We start from the raw sequence: 25,798 nt of genomic DNA on the forward strand, positions 1-25,798 counted from the left end.
TACGCACTGAAACTGTTTGCAGATTTTATTATTTGAGTGCAGGAGCCTCAACACAGAACGGTAAGAAGAGTTTTTAGTTCTGAAAAAGTTTAGGAAGTTGTTTAAAAAAAATAAAAAGTGATATTAACTAAAATGGTATTTTTTATATTATTTTATATATATATAATTATTTATATTAGTAGGGAATGTTTCTGCTTTCATGGATTCTTTATAAAACTAAGTGTACTACTTTGAAAAGAGCAGCTTAACTTTTTAGTCAGGTTCAGATTATTAACTGAGTGTATAATGGACAATATTAAATGTGACAGAAAGACTTGAGGGTAAAGGAGTACTGAAGCAGCACCCAATGAAGGACACATTAGTAATATTTCTATATTTCATAGAGTGACATCACTGTATATACACATTGTCTTGTGTTCATACCATTTCAGCTTTAGTATTTATAGTAGTTTGCATGATGTGTATCCTGTTCTTGATCAGAATCAGATTAATATGGCCAAGTATGTTTACACACACGGAAATTGGTTCTAGTTGATGGTGTAGTGGAAATAGTATGCACACGTTGCGGTGGCATTTGCACTACATAGTGGAGCCAATGATAATTAATTATTATTTTAACAATAATTAATTATTTAATTCAGTTTGCTAAGCTCCATGTTCGGGAGCCATTAACTAATATGTAGTGTCTTTACCTGTCTTAATTTTCACATATTATACAGCAGAATTAGCTAGATTTAACTATTATTAATGAATTATGCTCATTGATCCGCCGTGGGTTCTTGACTCTGAAATGGAATCTGAACTAGAAGTTATAATTCCATACAAGATAGGTGCACACACAAACGAATAACCAAGGATTGGTTTTATCACACAACTGGTTTATTAATAATAATATCAAATAATGAATATTGATTAGACATTCATATAATAAAATGGATTACAGCGATATATGAGGGAACAGGGAGATTAATATATGAGGGAATTCCTCTATGATAATTATTGTCCTAAGTTCTAAGAAAGGCTATAGTTTATCCAGGCAAACTTTCAGTACCAACCCATGAGCCATGAGAGACATGAAACCATGTGACCTTACGTATCCAGAGATGAACGGGGAGCATGTTGCTGACTTCCTGGAGAATTGCAGACGTGGGCCTTGTAGGTTGCAACTGCGGGCGTTCATTTTCTCCCGAGGCTTTCAGACACAGCCGTCGGAGCTGGTGGTGTTCTGAAGGTCTCTGTGGGGATTCTTCGTTGTCGCTGATCTTCTGCCTTGTGAGAGAGAGACACATCCATGCAGGTCTCTCCTGGGGCCTCATCTCAGAAGATCATTCTGAGGGTGCGTGCAGCCGTCCTCTTTGTGGCGTTGTCATCGTTTGGATGGTCAGAGGTCTAAGGTTGCCTTCATGCTCTGGGTGTGGTGTTGAGATTTTGCTAGGGTTAAACTATAGCTTTTCTTAATCTGTAGTTTCTATCTGGACCACGCTTTAAAGGTCCAAGGCTGTTTAAGAAAGCCACGAGTCTGACACCTGCAGAGTCATTTCCAAAACTCAGGTCATTTTACTCTTTTAGCCTTGAAAAAGATATAACGCCCCAAGTATCTGGAGCCTTGAAGTGAAGAGTCGAACATCTGAGAGAAAGGGGCAGAAGCCCAAACAGCTTAAAAGCTCAAAAACTTGAAAAAGCCCAAAAGCTGGAAAAAGCTCAGAAAAAGCTTGTGTCATTTGGCGCCACAGGTTTTTAACCAGAGTTTAGAAAACCCGCCCCAAATATCTTATTTGTCCTCAATGAGGGAGAATTGGGGCATTTCTTGCTCCTGATTGGCTGTTTCCTCTACCTTGGAAGTGGCATCACATAGAATTTATGACACTAGACAAGACAAAGACTTGACCATCCCTGAGTGAATACTTTGCAGTATAAAAGATTATATGTTAACACAAAGTAATATCATTGAAGAAAGAGATAACCATGTTCTATATAATTATTAACCAACTAAACACATAGTATGTGACTACCTTGGTTCTACATAAATTCACATAAACAAAAATGACTTTAAACACATGTAAATTAATTCCACCTATTTTGATTGTCAAAATGGGATTAATTTCAAACAGTTGTGTCCATATACAACTTGTTTTCCATGTAAGAACTTTGGGATGTTTGAGTCTTTTAGAGTTTAATAGTCTTTAAAAAGGTGTCCTTTAAAGAGGGCATTGTGAGTTTCAATCAAGTTTGAGTCTCTGTGTCTCTGCATTCTTTTCTTGTCCCTGGGGGTTCTTAAGTCATAAAAAAGGGTCTTTGGAGGGTGTTTTACGTGTCTGCTCTGGAGGTTTACCTCACCTTACGATCTTGGTTAGAGATGTCTCTGAAAACTAGGGAAAGCTTGGGTATTTAAAATCACATCTTCAGAAAGTCACAATTTCTTATTAGAAATTAATACACATTCATCATATCCACTACATATCCCCCCTTTCAGATCATGATTTATTTCTAGAAGCATTGAGCTGCAGAGATGAATGTGAACAGCAAGGTCAGGAATCATTCATTCATACACTCAGGGTTGATACCTTTCTGGGATCATTTAATATGAGAATAAAACTTTATTGGACTTGATCCAATATGCTGGTATGAGTGTTCTTCTTGCTTTAAAAGTGTCTGTTAACTAGGAAATATTATTTTTATCAAAGGAAATGTTCAAGGTTAGTTAGTCATGCAAATACTTAAAATACATATATTTGTCTTAGTGATAATTACTGGATAAGCAGGGTGTTCCTCTATAGTTCCTCTGATTTAACATGACTAGTGGGCATAGGCCTGTTAGGCATTGAATGTGAGCGTTATCACCTTAGATTGCTGAAGAAATAAAGAAAAATAAGTTTTCCAGAGGAAAGAAAAAAATTTAAAACAGTACTGTATGCTGACTGCGTCACCCCCCTTTTGAATAGTTTGTCGTGGCTTAATGAATAAGCTGTGCATAGCGACGGACAGCGATACACAAGTTAGAATGGAATACAATGCTTGAAGTAGAAATTAGAATTTTTATTTCTAGATTTATATACCACGGATTACTTTATCAGGCAACGTAAGTACCGATGAAAGTTTGTTTGTTTGTTTGTTTTTTTATATATATTCGGTTGTGGAAGGTGATGAATAATACCATTAAAGGTCTTCTGGGTGTCTGCTGCTCTTTTATGACTTAACAAGGGTGTTGTTGTTCCCTACAAGTCTCATGGTGATTTGGTGAGGTTCCATCTGGTTGTGAGGAACCCATTTGAAGTCAACACTTTGCTGATCTTTATTCGCATTCCTGAACAGAGGATGACTGGTGGAGGAAAGATTTAGGACCCTGTGTGGGTCTGACTCATGTGGTAGGAGCTTATGAGCCTGTTTCACACCTTTCATGAACTTTTGGGCCAGTTTAATTGAGTTGTACTTTTGCAACTTGTTCCCACTTTTCAGCCTTTCATGGAACACATTTTGGTCATAACCATTTTTGCATCCCCTTTTTGCTCTTTTCCAGTCTCTGCTGGCTGACTGCAAATGCGGCTCTGAGGAGTTTTGCAAGCTGCCCATATCTTGTTGTGTGTTGTATGTATTTTGCTGGACTATGTGGTGTTTCACTTTAATCACTTTTTGTCCTGCACTTGAGAATTGAATGGAATCAAAATCACATGGGAGGTTTTTGCGGTTACCCAGGTTTGTCAGGTCTTTTAATTTAACTCTTCCTGGAGGCCATTTGGGATCCAAATGGGTGTTAGCAAAAGGGACTGTTATTGTGTGGACAGTCATTTGTTCATCATGAGCTGAGATTCTCTGGCTCATGGCATCCTTTGTCATTGTTGGAGTGTGAAAGGTGTTAGTAGTCTCTGTGTACCTGGTGTTTAGGTGACAGGACTGAGCTTCAAGGTGATGTGAGTGTGAGATGGGCAGGGGTTTGTGAACCTGGGCCCAGATCTTCAAACACTTGAAGTCAATCAGTGGCTCAAGCCTGTTGAGCAGGTCCTTGCCAATAAGGAAGGGAATGTTTTCAATAGGAGACGCATATACAGGGTGAACCAGACTTATGGGTCCTATTGTTATGAGCACTCTTGCCACAGACTTTATTTTGATACCAGTGTATGAATAAGGCACAATTTGGAGGAAGCAGTTTTGTAACTGTAATCTCCGTGGGGCATGGTCTGCTGCAGCCCACACTTCATCAAAGAGTGTGGATGACATCAGTGTGATGTCTGATGCAGTGTCCAAGAGAGCTTCTTGTACAAGCTTCTTTTCCAGGACTGTGGTCAGGTTTAATCTACGAGCACCCCCCTTTTCTGTTAAATGGCCAAGGAACTGTGGTGCAGGTGGATCACCTTGAACAAGCATGACATTAAGAGGAGTCTGATTTTCACCCCCCTTATTAAACTGGTCAGATGTGCAAGTCTGAATTGCAGGGGTCCTTGGGACATGCTCAGTTTCACCTGAGGTGTCTGAGAAGAGGTCAGCTGTCTGACGCTCCTCTTTACACAGGTGCGAAAACACCTGTTCAGCGGTTACTGGAATTTCTGTGCTAATTCCAGATACTTCAGACTCATTCGCATCATCTGAGCTTTCACACTGGTGCCAGTTCTCATCCCTGTTCTCGTTAGTCGAGTTAGGACAGGGGCTTTTGTCTAGGGGTTTGTCGCGTGTGTGAGAGTTTTGGGACCATCCGTGGTCCAAAATATTTTCCTTGGGTGCTGGACTCTCATGCCTACTGGCGGGGAATTTATTCTGAGGGTGCCCTGACATTAACTGATTAACACAGGGGTTTGAGTGATGTTGAGTTTCACCTGACCAGTGAGGACTGGAGTGAGGAGAACTCCTATTGGATTGTAAAGGGTTATTATTCTCCTGATTTTCAGTAAGCCTGTGAGATGGCGTGGGTCTTGGATACCACGATTCAGCCCTAGGGCCTTCGTCTAGCTCCATGGGGGAAGGCTGAATGTAACAGCTAAAATTTTGTGGCATTTCTGGCTGTTGATTTAAAGTTTGTTGGTCTTTTAAAAAGCCTTTGAGTGCTAAGTCACGCAGCTGTTTGCTAGACAAGGTGCATGGACATGCTGCAACCCCTAGATAGTAACTAGTGTTGGGATGGAGATTTAGGACAAACAGTGTTTTGAAATCCAACTCTTCTTCCGTTCCTGGTTCATTTCGGGGCCTGAAATAAGCTTGTCTAAGGTGGTGATAGTACTGATGGGGTGACTCCACCTTTGTTGTTTAACTTGCAGTGCTGTCATCATTCCTGCCTGTGACAGCTGATTGGAGAACTCCTTCTCCAAAGCATCACAGAGCACATCGTATTGCCTCCTGACATAGTTAGGTTGCCGTTCAATGAAACTGCTGACTTCCCTGCTGGATGTCATTCTGATCAGGTAGATTCTGTCAACTACCGTGGCTCCAGGGATCCTTTGCAAAAAGAAATCTATGTCTTTTAGGTATGAATAGATTTCATTTGAGCCATCCGGCTTTGGCTCGAAGCGCGTTATGTGGTTCGGGATTCTGTCCAGGTCCCTGTAGGAGGGAGTCTCATAATGTGCTGGGGGCACATAGCTAACCTGAAATAACCTATGTTCAGCTGTGTTTGGGAGGTCTCCATTAGCCTCCAGTGGTGGAGCTGGTGTAGGGGCTATTGGTGCTGGTAAAAGTGACTCAAGGATACCTTTGGACTTTGGAATCTGCAGCTCCCTATAAATGTGAGTGGTTCTCTGTTTGTTACTAAATAGCTGTGAGCGTACCTTCTCTAGCTCTACTTTAACAATGTTTAGCTTGCTTTCTGTCTCTGACTGCAGGTGCTGAGACAATTGGAGTTCATCTTTGACTGCTGCAAGTTCTGCTGTTTTTGCATGCAGTGCCATTAAATGATCAGGCTCTTTGCGAGCATTTCTGATGTTCTCCATTTCTGGGCTCATCATTTGTGTTTTCACTGCTTCTAAGTCTATGTCCTGGACAGTGTGTTTAAGTTTTTCTATTGCTAGTGTAGCCATTTGGCTGGCTACCTTCATTAAGGCCTTGCCTTTAGGTTTCTCCATTAAATGGAGGGCCATTAATTGTGACATCAGATTTGCCATGTGAGAGGGCTCAGCGCTGTGGATCATAGCTGTATATTTTGACACTGTGGCTCCTGTTGAGCTTGCTAATTACAAATACACCTCAGTCAGGGGTCTTATCACTGATGCTTGGTGACTGGGTTGTGTGTCAAATTTAATGCTCATTAATGTCTAATTACTGCAGTTTTATTTTATTTCACCTCAACCAATATAGATTTTATAATCAGTAATTGGTTACTTCCACTTATGGAAGAATGAGTAAAGGATAGAAGCAGTACAACAATTATAACTTACAATTTACATGCAAATTTAGTATATTATATGACAGACAACTGCTTTTAATTAACTTGCACTTACACAAGTCATACACAAGAGTGCACAAGAGAAACTTTAAATGCAGTAACGCAAGTCATGCAAAAGGGGGCACCATAAATTGACTTCAGTTGCAATAGCACAAGTCAGCCACAGGGCTCCTGGTGTTTCCAGGGCTGGGTCAGTGCCGACACCTTATTTACTTAACTCCTCCCCCTGGGGTGGGTTCACTGGTTTGGCATAATTTAAACCATTACAGTTCGGAAACTGAAGGGAAAATACACCATTGCCAGTCTTAAACAAAACAGGGACCTTTGTTTGTGCCGCTTTAGAGCGAGTTCACTATTCACGTTGTTTTACAAATTCAAGGCACGAGATTCTGCGTGCAATTATGAGCGCGGGATTCGCGGTCTCACTACTTATGGGTTGACACAAACAATTCCTGCATTTATGAACGTATTTTAACAAGCCGTATATCAGAGGTACAAAATTTGTCTATCAAAAGCTGGAATTCGCAGACTTTTGGGCGATTCAGAACGTACACATACACGGAGATTCGCGCATTGTGATTAATTTAACCTCTCACGGGTGTGTTTTCATGCAGACGATTAAACAGTGACGCAGCACATCTGACAAACCCACAGTATTACTTCACAATTAGGCGCACGGCGGCAGCCTAATAATTTCACGAATGAAAAGCGTGTTCACACTAATCATTAAATCAAAACAACAGTGAAATGACAATCATCGCTCACATTCAAGGCTTAATATAGGAACAGGTCCTAGTTATGAATTAGAGGGGATTAAGGTTGGGAGGAACCAGTTGTCAGGCCCGTATCTCTTAAACAGGCCGCTCTTATCGCTGAAGCACAAGGCTGTGCTTAACTTACTGGTGTGCAATTTTTTCTTGTAACGGAATCATAACTTCTTATCACGACTATTGATCAAAAGCCTTACTGTTGGGCGCCAAAATTAAATTATATATATATATATATGTGTGTGTGTGTGTAGTGGAAGTAGTATGCACACGGTGGCATTTGCACTACATAGCGGAGTCAATGATAATTAATTATTATTTTATTAATAATTAATTACTTAATTCATTTTGCTAAGCTCCATGTTTGGGAGCCATTAACTAATATGTAGTGTCTTTACCTGTCTTAATTCTCACATATTATACAGCAGAATTAGCTAGAATTAACTATTATTAGTGAATTATGCTCATTGATCCGCCGTGGGTTCTTGACTCTGAAATGGAATCTGAACTAGAAGTTATAATTTCATACAAGAAAGGTGCACACACAAACAAATAACCAAGGATTGGTTTTATCACACAACTGGTTTATTAATAATAATATCAAATAATGAATATTGATTAGACATTCATATAATAAAATGTATTACAGCGATATATGAGAGAATAATATATAATTATTATATAATATAATATGAGAGGGAGATTAATATATGAGGAAATTCCTCTATGATAATTATTGTCCTAAGTTCTAAGAAAGGCTATTGTTTATCCCAGCAAACTTTCAGTACCAACCCATGAGCCATGAGAGACGTGGGCCTTGTAGGTTGCAACTGCGGGCGTTCATTTTCTCCCGAGGCTTTCAGACACAGCCTTTGGAGCTGGTGGTGTTCTGAAGGTCTCTGTGGGGATTCTTCGTCGTCGCTGATCTTCTGCCTTGTGAGAGAGAGACACATCCATGCAGGTCTCTCCTGGGGCCTCATCTCAGAAGATCATTCTGAGGGTGCGTGCAGCCGTCCTCTTTGTGGCGTTGTCATCATTTGGAGGGTCAGAGGTCTAAGGTTGCCTTCATGCTCTGGGTGTGGCGTTGAGATTTTGCTAGGGTTAAACTATAGCTTTTCTTAATCTGTAGTTTCTATCTGGAGTCTGACGCCTGCAGAGTCATTTCCAAAACTCAGGTAATTTTACTCTTTTAGCCTTGAAAAAGACTAAAAGATATAATGCCCCAAGTATCTGGAGCCTTGAAGTGAAGAGTCGAACATCTGAGAGAAAGGGGCAGAAGCCCAAACAGCTTAAAAGCTCAAAAACTTGAAAAAGCCCAAAAGCTGGAAAAAGCTCAGAAAACGCTTGTGTCATTTGGCGCCACAGGTTTTTAACCAAAGTTTAGAAAACCCGCCTCGAATATCTGATTCGTCCTCAATGAGGGAGAATCGGGGCATTTCTTGCTCCTGATTGGCTGTTTCCTCTACCTTGGGCGTGGCATCACATAGAATTTATGACACTAGACAAGACAAAGACTTGACCATCCCTGAGTGAATACTTTGCAGTATAAAAGATTATATGTTAACACAAAGTAATATCATTGAAGAAAGAGATAACCATGTTCTATATAATTATTAACCAACTAAACACATAGTATGTGACTACCTTGGTTCTACATAAATTCATATAAACAAAAATGATTTTAAACATATGTAAATTAATTCCACCTATTTTGATTGTCAAAACGGGATTAATTTCAAACAGTTGTGCCCATATACAACTTGTTTTCCATGTATGGACTTTGGGATGTTTGAGTCTTTTAGAGTTAATAGTCTTTAAAAAGGTGTCCTTTAAAGAGGGCATTGTGAGTTTCAATCAAGTTTGAGTCTCTGTGTCTCTGTATTCTTTTCTTGACCTTGGGGGTCCTTAAGTCATAAAAAAGGGTCTTTGGAGGGTGTTTTACGTGTCTGCTCTGGAGGTTTACCTCACCTTACGATCTTGGTTAGAGATGTCTCTGAAAACTAGCAAAAGCTTGGGTATTTAAAATCACATCTTCAGAAAGTCACAATTTCTTATTAGAAATTAATACACATTCATCATATCCACTACAATGGTGTCTCTCTAGTACAGATTTACAGTTACGTATAATTTAAAGACAATATACAAAACAACAAAAAAAAAAATGAATACTGATGAATAAAGGACAACGTATGCAGCATAAGGAAACAAATTGAGTCAGCTCACACTGTGCAATGGCAGGGATGCGCTACTTGAAAATTAAAAATTAGACTGTGTGACATATGTGTGAATAGTTAGTCTGTGTGTATATGAGAGAGCGAGAGAGAGAGAGAGAGAGAATTATTGATAATTGATATATTCAGCATGATATTCAACAATGAATATGAATTGAGTTTATAAAGTATATACAAATCAAATTCCAAAAAAATTGGGACACTAAACAAATTGTGAATAAAAACTGAATGCAATGATGTGGAGATGCCAACATCTAATATTTTATTCAGAATAGAACACAAATCACAGATCAAAAGTTTAAACTGAGAGAATGTATCATTTTAAGGGAAAATATGTTGTTTCAAAATTTCATGGCATCAACAAATCCCAAAAACGTTGGGACAAGACCTTTTTTTACCACTGTGTGGCATCCCCCCTTCTTCTTACAACACTCAACAGACGTCTGGGGACAGAGGAGACCCGTTTCTCAAGTTTAGAAATAGGAATGCTCTCCCATTCATGTCTAATACAGGCCTCTAGCTGTTCAATCGTCTTGGGCCTTCTTTGTCGCACCTTCCTCTTTATGATGCGCCAAATGTTCTCTATAGGTGAAAGATCTGGACTGCAGGCTGGCCATTTCAGTACCCGGATCCTTCTCCTACGTAGCCATGATGTTGTGATTGCTGCAGAATATGGTCTGGCATTATCTTGTTGAAAAATGCAGGGTCTTCCCTGAAAGAGATGACGTCTTGATGGGAGCATATGTTGTTCTAGAACCTGAACATAGTTCTCTGCATTAATGGTGCCTTTCAGACATGAAAGCTGCCCATGCCACAATCACTCATGCAACCCCATACCATCAGTAATGCAGGCTTCTGAACGGAGTGTTGATAACAACATGGGTTATCCTTGTCCTCTTCAAACTTTAAATCATGACTCATCTGACCACAGAACAGTCTTCCATTTTGCCACACTCCATTTTAAAAGACCCCTGGCCCAGTGCAAACATCTGAGCTTGTGGAGCTTGCTTAGAAATTGCTTCCTCTTTGCACTATAGAGTTTCAGCTGGCAACGGCGGATGGATTGTGTTCACTGACAACGCTTTCTGGAAGTATTCCTGAGCCCATTCTGTTATTTCCTTGACAGTGGCATTCCTGTTTGAGGTGCAGTGATGTTTAAGGGCCTGGAGATCATGAACATCCAGTAGAGTTTTACAGCCTTGACCCTTAAGCACAGCAATTGTTCCAGATTCTCTGTATCTTTTGATGATGTTATGCACGGTTGATGATGATAAATTAAAAGTCCTTGCTATTTTACGCTGGGAAACACCATTCTGGTATTGCTACACTATCTTTCTGTGCAACAATGGTGGAATTGGTGATCCTCTTACCATCTTGGCTTCAGAGAGACACTGACACTCTGGGAAGCTCTTTTTATACCCAATCATGTTGTCAATTGACCTAATTAGTGTTAATTGGTCTTCCAGCTGTTCGTTATATGCTCAATTTCCTTTTTCCAGCCACTTATTGCTACTTGTCCCAACTTTTTTGGGATTTGTTGACACTGTGAAATTTTGAATCAACATATTTTTCCTTTAAAATGTTACATTTACTCAGATTCAACTTTTGATCTGTCATCTATGTTCTATTACGAATAAAATATTGATAGTTGCCATCTCCACATCATTGCATTCAGTTTTTATTCACAATTTGTTTAGTGTCCCAACTTTTTTGGAATCCGGGACTCTTCTTTGGGGTGTACTCTTGGCTCAGTAGTGCTTTAAACTGCAGGGTTTATTTGGGACTGGAATTTAGGTGTGTCCAGAAATGTTTAGATGTTTTTTGGAGGGATTCAGCCTAATTCTGCCTTGCATGTTTTGGTTGTTTTTTTTCTTTTTGGACTTTAAGAATCAATCTACAGAAGCACTACATGCTGGATTCTGTTGGATGCTTGCTCCATTTAATTTAGCTGTGCTCACTCAGAGGACCCTGTACCACATCCCCGTAACAGCACTGTATCAATGTGCCCCAGAATGAGATGGAGGTTTGGTCAATATTGTAAAATTTTCTTGTGATTGGGAAAAGAGCTCTCTGAGCTTTTTATTTTAGTGAATGTACAGTCTAGCTGAATCTCCCAGATGCACTAATGATGAGGCTGAGGTAAGTGTACTGAAGTGTGTGCTCCAGGATGGTGCAGCCCAGGGATAACTAGTACGAGTGTTCATGATATCTGGGCTTTATCTAGAAGACCATAATATTTGTCTACTTCAGGATGACTGACTGGGCCCATATCTGGCAGCACTAATCCAGCAGCTTCAGGTGCCTTTGTACCCCACTGTACACTTGGGGACAGCAGCACCAGGTCATCTCTGTAGAGCAGGAACTTGACTGCCCCATCCTGCAGTGCAAGATGTGCTGCGAACTCATTAATATAGATGTTAAACAGTGTGGAACTCAGCCCTGCCATTTGTTTTCTAAATATACTGATTTGATGACATCATACACTTCATGTATGAATTTGACTGTGGCCTGATAGAGGAGACTGCTGCCTAACAGTGAATGCACTGACACCAAGCACTGAATGGTACAGACCTAGGGGTTGACAAAGATGCACTAAAACTTTCCTGTGTGTGTTTACAGTGTTTTTGAGGTTCTTTCTGTGTTTGAGGGTTGGTTTGAGAAACAGAGGATTTTGGCCAAACAAATGTTTGTTGCCCTGTTGGGCAATGTAATCAGGCTCAGTTCTGGGCCTAGAAGTGTGTGATTTCTGCATGGAGGTTGATTAGAATTTCCTCATCATAGGATGGGGATTCTATTGGATGAGTGTAGACAGCACAGAGGAAGGTCAATATTTTTTGTGAATGTTTAGCCAGGAATGAGATAATTTAAAAATAATGTGGTCAGTTTACCACTGAGATGTGGTTGTCCAGTCCTGCTCTGTACCATACCATTATCTTTCCAGAATCCATGGTGGACTGTGCTCAGTTTGAATGAGGGTATAATATTGTCAGGGTAGTACAGTGACACAGTAGGCAGTGTCACTGTTAGTCCTGTGCCCATGTGAGTTTCCTCGGGGTGCTTCAGTTTCCTCCCACAGTCCAAAAACACATATTTGTAGGAGGATTGGCTACTCATAAGTGTCAATACGTGCAAGGTATGGACTGGCGCCTCATTCAGGGTGTTTTCCAGCCTTACACCCAATGATTCTTGGCAGGCTCTGGTCCCACCATGACTCTGAACAGGTTAAATGGTTACTGACAATGAATGACCACACCATGTTTCTTCAGGATCTCTACTTTTTTCTCTGATTATTGAAGAGTAGAGACCCTGAATATTCCAGCAACCGATGTGGGTGATTTTGGAACATGAAAAATGGTTATTATCATAGTGCAACTTTGTATTATTATAATAATTATTATTATAGTACTGGTATTATATTGCAGATTTATATAGTGCGGTTTTATTGTGTATTTAGTCTTAATTGGTAAGCAGTCTATGGCACAGGGTGTAGAGCAATTCCTTTATCTCTCCCAGCTCTGCGGAATTTGGAGGTGAGCTTCTACATGGGGAGAAGGCTAAGCCACTGCTGCGTAGCTCTATGTTCTTTCCTATGGAGAGGTCTTCTTCACATAAGGTTGTGAGAGATCAGCACCAGACGGGAAGTTAAGGTTAGGGTTAGGTATCCATGAACAGAACTTTAATATACACAATGAAAAAAACACAGCCACAAAAGTCATGCAGTAGAACTGACAAGATTTGTGGAAGATTTCTCAGATGTCAAGGTGTGGGGACAGGTTAGTGTAAACTGGGGCCATCCGTGCCTTCTAGGTGACATGGGGTTGTATATTTGCATGTACAGGTGCAGTGATCTGGGGATTTCTGGAAGACTATGGCATGTTGGTGCAGTGATGCCACCCATTGTAACACCTTTAAGGGTCTTCACAAAGATCCGTATGCTGTCCTTGTGTAGATGGATCCCATCATCATAATAATAATAATAATAATAATACATTTTATTTTTGGCGCCTTTCAAGACTCTCAAGGTCACCGTACATAAGAAAATCAAAGCAAAACAACAGGTATAAACAAAGCTAATTAAAGCAGGTTAATTAAAGAGATACATAAAATCAAAAATCAAAGGACTAGGCTAAAGACTGTATGCTGTCCTGAACAGGTGGGTCTGTCAGGTGTGATTTAAAAATGTCCAGGGAGTCAATATTATGAATGTCCGGTGGGAGGGAATTCCAAAGACAGGGGGCGGTGCGGCTAAAAGCTCTAGACTCCATGGTGGTCAGACGGGCTGGAGGGACAGTGAGACTGATGGATGAGGAGGATCTAAAAGTCCGGCAGGGTCTGTTTATGTGGAGGAGCTCTGTGAGGTATGGTGGGGCAAGGTGATGGATGGCCTTAAAAGTAAGCAATATGAGTTTAAAGTCAATGCGAGATTTAACAGGAAGCCAGTGGAGCTGTTGAAGAACAGGGGTGATGTGATGGATGGAGTTCTAGAGATAATACGGGCTGCAGCATTCTGAACCAGTTGCAACTTATGAAGGGACTTGAAGGGGAGACCAGATAAAAGAGAATTGCAATAGTCCAGACGGTGATGTGACCAGGGAGTGGACCAGGATGGCAATATTGTCAGGAGTGAGGGAAGGACGGAGGCGGTTGATATGATGAAGATGGAAGTATGCAGAGCGAGTGATGTTATTTATATGGGTTTGGAAAGACAGAGTGCTATCAAGGACGACACCCAGACTCCTTACCTGAGGGGAGGGGGAAACAAAAGTATTGTCAATGGGGATGGAGAAACTGTTTACTTTTGCAAGAGTGGATTTTGAACTGATGAGAAGAACCTCTGTTTTATCACTGTTGAGTTTGAGAAAATTGGAGGAGAACCAAGACTTCACTTCCTCTAAGCAATTGCATAGGGAGGAGGGAGGGAGAGAGGAAGTGGGTTTGCTAGAAAGGTAGAGCTGGGTGTCGTCAGCATAGCTGACAATGAAACTGGATGTTGTGTTTACGGAAGATATGACCAAGGGGGAGAAGATAGATTATGAAGAGAAGGGGACCAAGGACAGAGCCTTGAGGAACACTGGAAGTGAGAGGAGATGGCTGGGATGTGAATGTCTTTAACTGAATAAACTGAGTGCGGTCAGAAAGATATGAGGTGAACCAGTCCAGTGGTGTGTTGGAAAAACCGATGGCTGATAGTCTATGGAGGAGGATAGAATGGGAGATGGTGTCAAATGCTGCACTCAGGTCAAGAAGAATGAGTATAGATAAAACACCAGAGTCTGCTGCAGTCAGAAGGTCATTTGTTATTTTGAGGAGAGCTGTTTCTATACTGTGATGAGGACGAAACCCAGATTGAAACTGCTCATAGAGGTGGTTATTAGAGAGATGGGAATGCATCTGAGAGGCAACTGTCTTCTCTAGGATTTTTGAAAGAAAAGGTAGGTTAGAGATGGGACGAAGGTTATTGAAGTTGTTAGGATCTAGACCGGGTTTCTTAAGAATAGGTGTGACTGCAGCAGACTTTAAAGATGAAGGGACAGATCCAGAAGTGAGGGAGGAGTGAATAATGGCAGTTATCAGAGGCAATAGTGAAGATAAACATGCTTTAACCAGGGGTGTTGGGAGAGGGTCAAGTTGAGAAGTGGAAGGTTTAGATTTATGGATGAGATCAGAGATATTGGAGATGGTTGGAAGTTGAAATGTAGTAAATGGGTGAAAATAAGGGGCTGGAACTGGAGAAAATAATGTACAGAGAGTGTCAGGAAGCAGTTGTTGGTGTATCAGATCTATTTTGGTATTGAAGAATGACATTAGTAAGTTGCAATGGTCGGCAGAGTAGAAATGAGAAGTTAAAGAGTCTGGTGGGCGGAGAGTGGAGGTGACCAAAGAAAACAGGGCCCGTGTGTTTCCATCACCAGCTCTAATTAGTTGGGAGAAGTATTGAGATTTTGCTGTGCGAAGGTTGTCTTTATATAGAAGGAGATGGTTATGATAAAGATCCTTGTGGATTGTGAGTCCAGTTTTCTTGAAGAGGCGCTCCAGCTGGCATCCAGTAGCTTTGAGCCGACGTAGGTAAGATGTGAACCAAGGAGCTGAATAGGTGAAAAAGACAGTCCAGGTTTTTAAAGGAGCGAGTGAGTCCAGTAGAGAGTGAAGTCCAGTGTTATAGAGTTGAACCAAATCATCAGTAGTGGCTGAATTACTCGGATAAGAAGACTGTCAATACCTGATAAAAGTGAGGTTAGATTAACATTTTTGATATTACGATATGTAATGGTACGTGGTGGTCTATTTTTAGATAAAGCCATATTGATTTTGAATGAAATAACAGAATGATCAGAGACAGGGAGTTCGTTGGCAGTACAGTTGTGTGGAGTACAACAGAACAGCAGACCAGGTCCAAGGTATGTCCTTTAGAGTGAGTTGGGAAGTTGACATGCTTTTGTAATCCAAAACTGTCCAGGCAAGATGTAAAATCCTTAGTAGTGGTGTGGTTTACATTGCCCATATGTATGTTGAAATCACCAAGAAGAATAATATTGGAAAAATGTGAACATAGGAAAGTGAGAAATGCTGAAAAGTCATTTATGAAATCCTTATTAGGCTTGGGAGGACGATAGATAGTAGCCAGAACAGTTGGTTTTGGACCATGCAGCTGTATGGCTACTACTTCGAATGTGATGTAAACAGGTAAAATGAGTGTGGCTTTCAACTGCTCACAGTAAAGTTTCGCGATACCTCCTCCTCGAGCAGTAACACGCGGCTGAGAGATGTAAACAAACCCTGCTGGCGTTAGCTCATTCAGCTGGGAAAAGTCCAGTAGGGAAAAGCTCAGTAAGACAGAGAATGTCAAACTTACGGTCGAGGAGGATGTCCCAGAGGAGAAGGCTTTTACCCGTGAGGGACCGAGTGTTGAGAAGCCCGACATTAACATCACAATGGTCCGTGGATTCAATGATGTTAGCCGATCTAGCTATCCTGACTAAGACAGCACAGTCCACTTTCCTGTCAGGGTTTCTCCAAGGGCAACGAGATTTAGACCAGATGGTATTTATGGCCAAGGAGTCGTCAATATGGAAGTTCCGTCGGGATCCGCGGTGGATGTATCTGTGTCGAGGAGGCCGGGCGATGTCCGGGTAGATGTGAAGTACTGGCGGCACAAGGGGCAGGTGGAACCGCAGCTTGAGAAGTTCAGCAGCTGAATACTGGTGTAAGGTTGCAGATGGATGAATTACTGTGGACAATACAGCCCAAGCGAAGACAAACTTTACAGCCAAGTCAATAATCCACATGGTGAAAAAGTAGAGATTGGAGACAGCAGGCAAATAAATAAATAAATAAATAAATAACCGGAGAGCAGCGACAGCTACACGCGCCAGCGTTCACTCTCTCGGCCTCAGTGTTGCCCACTCATGTCATGTCATGTCACATAGGCTGATGGTGGGGTGATATGCCAGAGGTACTAATGGTTTGAATGAGTTGTCTGGACTGTCCTCTTCACATTCTATATTGTTCAGAGTGGCACCTTTCTCCACCCCTGTCATCAGCAGGACTAAGCTCATTGCCATGGATCAGCACCGTGTCTTTGGTGTGGTATGATATTGAGAGGACTGCATTGTCAGTATTTTAATTTCCATACTCAAACAATAATTCTTCTCCCTTCGCAAATGACTTCTTTTACAGTGTGCCTTCTCTGTCTCAGTGTTCTCTATATCCCACTTTCTGCCTCTACATTCTTCTCAGTTTCAGCATCCTATATATAATTCTCTGTCTCTCAACCCCTCCAATGTCTTTAAATCTTACAGGACGATCAGATGATGTCACACAGACTGGCTCCTCCTCTTCCTGTGATCTTTCTACTGATTAATGTGGGTAAGTCAAAAGATCCAGAAAATCACAACAGAAACTTTCAGCATCTATATAGCTGCTCAGAATGAGAGGTACATTATATGTGCTTGTCAGGGATCACGGGGCGGACTGACGGAGGCGGACGCACTTGCTAAAACACAGCAAACTTTTAATTCAACAAAACAGAACCATACAAAACAGACTACAAAACGAAACAATGACAAATGAAATGAAACGACAACATGAATCGACGACATGGAAAACAATGACGGGGAAACTACAGAGACAGACAGACTTGGTAACATGACAGACTAGAAACAGTACAAAGGAGAAATGTCTGACAGGAGGAAGTGATACAAGGGGACTTAAATACTTGACACAAACGAGACACACCTGAGACAGATAACGAGGACAGCAGACAAATGAAACACAGACGAGGAGGCAGAACAAAGGCGGGACTAGGGTAACAACAAACAGAGCCATGTGTTGAGAGAGCACATGGCTGGAAAAACAGACATGACAAGACGAGGGCGTGACAGTGCTGGGTTAGATTATCTAGTTTACACTGAATGACAACAGGACCTTTGGTTGCTGGATTATTCTCAGTCCTGCCATAACACTGAAGGCTTTATAACTTTAGGTGCACCGCTGTATCTGACAACTCCTACCCATAAACATAGCACTATCAAAGGTTACCAATATCACCTTAGGTTCCAAAAATGTCTGTCTGGCTCAAACTGCCCCAGGCAACTACAAACAAATCACTATTAGATTCAAGCATCTAGAAGCAAAAACAAATAAGCCATGAAGCCTTAAACACTGTAAACTCACAACTCAATGTAAGGGGCGCGGGGTGCGGACTGACGGAGGGCGGACGCAAACGCTTAGAACACAGACTTTATTAACAAGAACAAACACAAACGAACTAGAGGGTATACACGAATTAACACAACAAGAAAACAGGGCAAGCTAAACAACACTACACGAATGGGGCATGAAAGGAGCAAGAGAAACAAGCAGGAGAAACGAGCGAGAGAAACAAAGAACACTACCATACAAAGAACAAATGAACGACCAGAGGAAGTGAGACGAGAGGGCTTAAATGCACAACACAGACGAGACGCACCTGAGACAAATAACGAGGGTGACGTAAAAGAGGCGGAGACGAAGGTAGAGACAAAGGCGGAGACATGGAAAACAACAAAACAAAGCCATGTGCTGAGAAAACGGACCAGACGGGACGCGAGTGTGACAGATGCCCCCTCCTGAATGCGCAACTCCCGGGGCGCGTAACCTAGACCCCCCAGAAGCTGGCGCAGGAGGGAGCACGGAAAACAAGACAGACTAGAAAAACAAGGAACTGTAGGAGACAGGACTCAGGACAGGACGGGAACAGACACGGGAAATGGAGCTGTGAACAAGGGGCTAGACAGTAATGGACGCTGGACAGAACTAGAAACAGGAGACGGGAATCGCGAGAAGACAAGAGACAAGGCAGGAGCAGACACACGTGACTGGACAGGGTGCTGGACATGAGGCAGGGCCGGTGACAGGACTGGGTGACGGGACTGGACTGGAGACCGGACAGAGGATTGAACATGAGACAGGACAGAAGGTTGAAACGGGGACTGATGCAGGACAGGAGCAGAGACAGGGGACTGAAACAGAGACTGGACAGGAGATGGGACTTGTGACAGGAAAGGACTAGACTGAAAGGGAGTGATCACATGAGACTGGACGGGAGTGGACAAATGTGACTGGACGGGGTGCTTAACATAGGAAGGGAACAAGGACTGGACATGAGACAGGGCAGAGGGTTGCAAAGGGGACTGGACAGGAGACGGGACAGGTAACTGGGACTGGACTATACTGGAAACAGGGGGAGAGACACTGGACTGGAACATAGACTGGACGGGTGCTGAGACGGAGGATCTATACTGGGAGTGAACAGGGGACTGGACATGAGTATGTGCTTGGACAGGACTTGGCAGGGGAACCGGGATCAGAACGTTTACGGGGACAGAGAGGAACACCGTGACAGGGACAGGAATCAAAACCAACGCAGACAAGGGTACAGGGACAAGGAGAGAGACAGGAACTAGGACAGGGACAGACAGCGGAATCACAATAACATGGGGGTGCCCAGGACTGGCAAATGTCTGTGGGGCAGTCCGAGGAACCAGCCTGGGCACAGTTCTGGGGATTGGCCCCGAAGTCCTTGGGGCCGTCCTACTGGTATGACCGGGAGCGGCCTCGGGGGCAGAAACGGCCGTGGCCACATTCTCGGGGGCAGAAACGGCCGTAGAAGCCGCCTTCTCTAGGGCTGGAGCGGCTGGCTGCGCCGCTTTCACGAGGAGAGGAGCGGCTGGCTGCGCCGCTTTCACGAGGAGAGGAGCGGCTGGCTGCGCCGCTTTCACGAGGAGAGGAGCGGCCGAGGAAGCCGCCTTCTCTGGGGCTGGAGCGGCTGGCTGCGCCGCTTTCACGAGGAGAGAAGCGGCTGGCTGCGCCGCTTTCATGAGGAGAGGAGCGGCTGGCTGCGCCGCTTTCACGAGCAGAGGAGCGGCTGGCTGCGCCGCTTTCACGAGCAGAGGAGCGGCTGGCTGCGCCGCTTTCGCGAGCAGAGGAGCGGCTGGCTGCGCCGCTTCTGCGGAGACCTCCAGACTTGCCAAGATTTCAAGCATCACTTGGAGGTCATGAGGAAGTGCAGAGTGGAGGGGGCCCTGCAGCGACGACGTCCACGGAGGCAGGGGCTTGTGCTGCTCGCCAGGCTTGTGCTGGAGCTGTAGAGGGTTTAGGGGGTTTGACGGGCGCACTCATGAGATCCCCTCGAGGTGCGCCCCTGTTAGCCTCACCTCCATAGCTCTGAGGTCGGAGGCTAACAGCCCCTACCCTTAACGCCCCCCCCAAAAATTTCCCCGGAACTGAGGGGGTAATCCTCCAGCGAAGGGGAGACTCCAGCCCGCTTTCTCCGTCGGCTCCTTCGACTCGCACTGGCGCAGTTACTCAATTCACGAGTCGACTCCTCTGGTAGAGGATAAGGAACCGCGCCGGGCATAAGCTGGAGCCAGCGACTCCATGCTGAGGCCGCTCTTAAAACCTCCTCCACAGGATCTTTGGGGCCTGTGCGGAATGGAGTCCGGCGAATCGCACACCTCGAGAAAAAAAAAGGAAAGTCTGTGTTAGCTGCGTCCTTGTGTAGGTCGTTCATTCTGTTAGGGGCGCGGGGCGCGGACTGACGGAGGGCAGACGCAAACGCTTAGAACACAGACTTTATTAACAAGAACAAACACAAACGAACTAGAGGGTATACACGAATTAACACGACAAGAAAACAGGGCAAGCTAAAGAACACTACACGAATGGGGCATGAAAGGAGCAAGAGAAACAAGCAGGAGAAACGAGCGAGAGAAACAAAGAACACTACCATACGAAGAACAAAGAACAAATGAACGACCAGAGGAAGTGAGACAAGAGGGCTTAAATGCACAACACAGACGAGACGCACCTGAGACAAATAACGAGGGTGACGTAAAAGAGGCGGAGACGAAGGTAGAGACAAAGACGGAGACATGGAAAACAACAAAACAAAGCCATGTGCTGAGAAAACGGACCAGACGGGACGTGAGTGTGACACTCAAACATCACTGTCTGTCAGTCTGATGGAGGAAATTGGGTTTGGTGGATTTCAAGAAAATGCTGTGTACTGGAAAACGCAGAGCCAACAGTAACATTTGTTGGAGCCTTTAATCCCCATGCTCCAGCACCAGAGATTTTTGTGTCTCTCTCTTGCTCATTCTGTCTTTCTCATTTGCACACTCTCAAACATAATAATAATAATAATAATTGTTGTTGTTGTTATTATTATTATTATTAACACATTTATTTGTGGGAGAAAATTAGTGGTATATACAATTGTATAATTTTCAGGAGCTTATTAAAATTATTAAAATGTAGGAGACTCCAAGAACATCCAAGAGAGGCGAGATTGTGTATTTTTCAACAATTCCATCCCCTGCTGCAGTGTTTTCAGACTCTTCTCTCTTTGTGCTTTCTCTCAGAATCAGCTCAGTGTTGTACAGTAGCTGCTGGAGTTGGAGAGAAGTGAAGCTCTAAACTACAGTGACTCACACTGTCTTATGGGCTCCAGTCTGTAATCAGCTCTTTCATCAATCATGTGTTTCAGGGGCTTCTGGAGCAAAGTGGAGTGTCACATACAACCAACAAGAAATATGTGCTTTAAAAGGGTCCACAGTGTTTATGAACGGCTCTTACACTCACCCAGATGGTCTTACAGTGACAGAGGCTTTTTGGATCAACACAGTTAAGGGTGTGGAGAAACCTGATCTGAGTAAAGAGTCAGATTACTCAGGAAGAGTGGAGTATTTTACTGATGAACAGAAACACTTCTCCCTCAAACTGAGTAATGTAGAGAAGAAGGATGAAAATGTTTATTACCTCAGAATCAAAGCAAATCCAGACTTTCATAAATGGCTGGGTAAACCTGGAGTTAATCTGAAGGTTACAGGTGAGTGATGTCAAATTCTCCATCAGTGAAACATAGTTCATCATATGTTCATCACCTGATCAGTTACTAATGAGTTCCTGCTGAAAACAGTCAGTGTTTTCATTCCACTCCTGTGCTGGGCGCTGCATGTTTTGATTTCCCCTGTTTGAATAAACCTGACTTTGTTTATCCTCTGATTCTCTTTGTGATCTGATCTGTTTCACAGTGTAGAACATATGAACCTGAGCAGCTACAGCGTTACACTTTCTCTTTCCTGATTTGATCTTCTCTCATTGTCTTAGAGCTCCGTGTAGAAACTCCTGGAGCAGTGACAGAGGGAGGAGCAGCAGTTCTGAAATGTGTAACCACCTGCAGTCTGACTGCCCCAACATTCATCTGGTACAAAAATGGACATCCTTTAACCACAAAGACCACCATCAACAACCAGCTCCACCTGCAGCCAGTCAGCAGTGAGGATGCAGGCAGTTATAGTTGTGCTGTAAACGAATATCCTTCCCCTGAACACTATCTCAGAGTGAAATGTCAGTAGAGTTTATGTTCTTTACAATAAATACAATTAATGTAAAAGTGTATCTGAGTTGTAGAACTACAAAACTGTACTGAACGCTGCTTTAAATGGACCCCTGTAAAAATGTCTATTTTTAAAACGTCAAATGACCTGTATAATACAAATTTATTTTCAACAGAAAAAAGGAAGTGAGTGTTTTTAATCAGGCAGTGATGATATGTTTAATAAACAATTGCACTGCTTTCCCATGTGTTAATTCCTTAAAGTGGTAACAAATGCAAATAAATGTCTGTAGATCCTCCAAAGAATATCTCAGTGTCCTACAGTTCCTGTGGTGAAATAGTGGCGGACAGTTCAGTGATTCTGACCTGCAGCAGTGATGCTTATCCACCTGTGGAGAACTACACCTGGTTTAAAAAAGGTGGGGTCTCACCTGTAGGATCTGGACACAGTTACAGGCCTCTACAGAGTGGATCCTACTACTGCGAGGCTCGTAATGAATATGGAGCTCAGAGATCAGCTCCAGTTTCTGTGTTAAATGGAGACTCAACTGGTAACATACAGTTTCACCTTTGATCCATTATCTACATCACATCATTAACACATTCATCTAGTCACTTATTTATTTATTATAATATACATACAGTCATACATTATACATTCTGAACAGACAAATGGCTTTGATTCCTGTCTCTCTCTCTCTCTCTCTCTCTCTCTCTCTCTCTCTCTCTCTCTCTCTCTCTCTCTCTCTCTCTCTCTGTGTGTGTGTGTGTGTGTGTATCAGCAGGTCTCTCTGTAATTCTGTACGTAGTTGTTGGGGTCAGTCTCAGTGTCAATGCATTGCTGCTTACTGTAATGTTCTGGAGGAGGTGAGGAGGGAATTGTCCAGTTCTTTATGATTCAGATCCAGAGAGTTGTAGTGTGTGTAGTTTACTGTAGAAGAGCAGATGTAGAAAAACATAATGAATCCTGTCTCATTTCACTTGTGAGAAGTAAATGATGTGTTTTTTTCAGAGGCAAGAGGAGAAACAGAACCCCAGACCGAGCTGACAATACGGTGAGTGTTGTTCTGCTGGATGATGTCTGTGATTGCACATCTGTTCCTCTAGAGGGCAGTGTAGTGGGATGGAGCTGTGAAAAGGTGATAATGTTGTTCAAGTTGCTGTTTATTGTACATTGTGGGAAGGTTTGAGGGCATAGTAAATGGTCTAATATATATTCAGTCTACATACTACTACATACTACAGTCTACTACATACTAGCAGAACAACACAATACTGCACTCTTGAGTGAATAGGGCACAGTTTTGGACACAGCGTATTTCTCTATTTGTCTATTCATTACACCACCTCTAACTGTCCTCTTTACAGAACACTGCCACTAGTGGTCAGGACAATACATACACAGCTCTCCAGCCCAAAATCAGGTTCTCTGATGATGTTTACCACACAGTGGCAGTAAGTTTCTTTTCATTTGGCCTTCGGGAGTACAGCTTAGTGTGTGTGTGTGTGTGTTTAGTTTGGTTCAATTTATGGCTGTCTGTCTGTGAGGGTACCTGTGTGCAGTGGGTTTTTCTCCTCTGCTACTCTTTGCTCTGAGATCTATCCTGGGGTCCTGGTTTTCCCAGTCGCTGCTGTGAGGTTAAGTATATTTGGCTAAACCAACATTCTTCAGATTCAGGAACAATAATATCAGCTGTTTGCCATGTCTGGTGCTGGCCGCTAAGTCTGCTGACCAAGGGAGCTATTTCTATCTCTGCCGTTCGGCAGGTTCCTGTCTGTCTTTGCTGCGTTATGCACTGGTTCTGTGGACCGACTGACTTGAACCACTGCCTGTGCTTGGTGCCTTGGGAACCAATTTAACTGCTGCTCACTGTCCTCTACCCTTACTTTTCTTTTTGTGTGTGAGCTGTTTTTTACCTTTTTATACTACTCTGCGTCTATTTGTTATTTGATGTTATTTTTGTTCAGTGTCTTAATATTGTTTGTGATTTGAGTCATTGAACTGCACTTTATAAATAAATGTTATTATTATTATTATTATTTAGCACATTAAAGCTATTTTCTTTTTTCAGACGCTAAATAAACCACAGTGAGACCATCACCACATGAGAGGGAGAAAAGAGAGAGAGAGAGAGAAAGAGAGAGAGAGTATAAATCTTTTCTAGAGGAGACTCATATTTGAGACTCTGAACTGTATAAATCAATGCAACAAACCTGTATGAGTATCTCCAGTGTTTTGTGAAATGTACTAAATGCTGACGACACTGTGTTAAATTTCATGGAGATTTCATATTATTCTGTTAGTTTTTGATCTGTTACTCATCTGTTACAGTCCCACGCTGCATGATGTTTCAGGCTTAAGATCCATTACCTTTCTGTTTTTCTAAATGTACAAGTTTCTGCAGAATAAAAATCTACACAAATCCAGTCTTGTGAAGTGCATCCATGTGTACACACTGTCAGAAAAGCTGTGATTTATTCTGTAGTTTCAGTTAGGAAACATAATTGTATTTTATTGTATTTAAATTGTACATTTGAACATTGTGTTAATTTCATAAAGGGCTCATATTATGTTTATATCATACATTTGTATGTTTAAAGTGGACATATGATGTAAAACTCACTTTTTGAGTGCTTTTGTATTTCCACTTGGGTCTCTACTACTCCTATAAACACTCCTGAGTCAGTTGAAAAGTTTGTTATCAAGCCGTTTGGATGGCTCCCTTATTGTAATGTCACACTAGAGAAATTTGCATAGATCCATCCTGGCATTCGTGAAGGTGTATATGCAAGCAGAGCCGGACTGCCCTATACACTCACTACGCATTTTGCGTAGGGTCTTGCAATTTTACAAAGGCTCCCTCATCTCAAATTAGGGATAGTATCATCAGAAGATGAAGAGAAACTATTCTTTAAGGAAATGAAAAGAGGTAAAAAAAAGTCTCCACAAGACTTAGCTGCGGAAAACAGCAGTGAGGTAAACCTGTGCCTGTTATTTTCGAAGTAGGATTGTTAATAAATAATAGTCTATGAACATAGCTGCATGACCATATTTAGAGGTGGCATGCACTGCGCAGCTGCTCTCCCTGATGACCTTAAAATTCTCACAGTGCCACAGTGTCATGAACCAAACTTTGAAGCTGAAAAGTGAATATATATATATATATATATATATATATATATATATATATATATATATATATATATGTGTGTGTTTTTGTACTGTCTAGTACTCGTTTAAACTTCCCCAAACACAACAGCAGTCTAAAAGTTGCTTAATATTTCATACCACATTTGAAAATATGACATAGTTATTTCCAAATGTTAACTTGAGTTCTTTGAAATTTGCTGGGTTTTTTATGTTTTTATTAAACAGTGAAGCAGTTACAGGAGCCTGGACATAACTTCTGCATCATTTAAGGCGACACAAAACTGCAAGCTGGAAAAGAAACAGCTACATTTGCTTCTTTTTCTTCTATTCCACCTTAAGGACTGCAGTTGTTACAGAATAAATCGAATGCTTACTTGGATGCTGATCACAAAGGCAATTATGTTA

The 25,798-nt window shown here is 42.3% G+C and overlaps 1 protein-coding gene across 2 annotated transcripts; it reads left to right on the forward strand.

Annotated features, from left to right (window-relative positions):
• Nucleotides 1-24,654, forward strand: LOC136686685 (B-cell receptor CD22-like). Of its 2 annotated transcripts, none has more exons than XM_066660614.1 (9): nucleotides 1-60; nucleotides 17,165-17,231; nucleotides 21,391-21,732; nucleotides 22,014-22,253; nucleotides 22,536-22,793; nucleotides 23,025-23,109; nucleotides 23,255-23,297; nucleotides 23,611-23,697; nucleotides 24,315-24,654. In XM_066660614.1, exons 2-9 carry the CDS (start codon nucleotides 17,174-17,176, stop codon nucleotides 24,333-24,335), a joined length of 1,134 nt encoding a protein of 377 aa, XP_066516711.1. In that variant the 5' UTR covers nucleotides 1-60; nucleotides 17,165-17,173; the 3' UTR covers nucleotides 24,336-24,654. The 2 variants fall into 2 exon arrangements, with proteins under 2 accessions (XP_066516711.1, XP_066516712.1); XM_066660615.1 differs by having other exon boundaries at nucleotides 23,028-23,109.
• Nucleotides 24,655-25,798: the final 1,144 nt, after the last annotated feature.

The sequence above is a fragment of the Hoplias malabaricus genome, chromosome 2 (genome assembly GCF_029633855.1).
Source record: "Hoplias malabaricus isolate fHopMal1 chromosome 2, fHopMal1.hap1, whole genome shotgun sequence".
NCBI lineage: Eukaryota > Metazoa > Chordata > Actinopteri > Characiformes > Erythrinidae > Hoplias > Hoplias malabaricus.

Bases quoted from the DNA above. Each gene is read 5' to 3' on its own strand.
- LOC136686685 (XM_066660614.1), top strand. From the start codon at position 17,174: ATGATGTCACACAGACTGGCTCCTCCTCTTCCTGTGATCTTTCTACTG. The intron at 23,110-23,254 runs GTGAGGAGGGAA...TGTTTTTTTCAG, and splicing joins ACTGTAATGTTCTGGAGGAG to AGGCAAGAGGAGAAACAGAA. The intron at 23,298-23,610 runs GTGAGTGTTGTT...TCCTCTTTACAG, and splicing joins CAGACCGAGCTGACAATACG to AACACTGCCACTAGTGGTCA.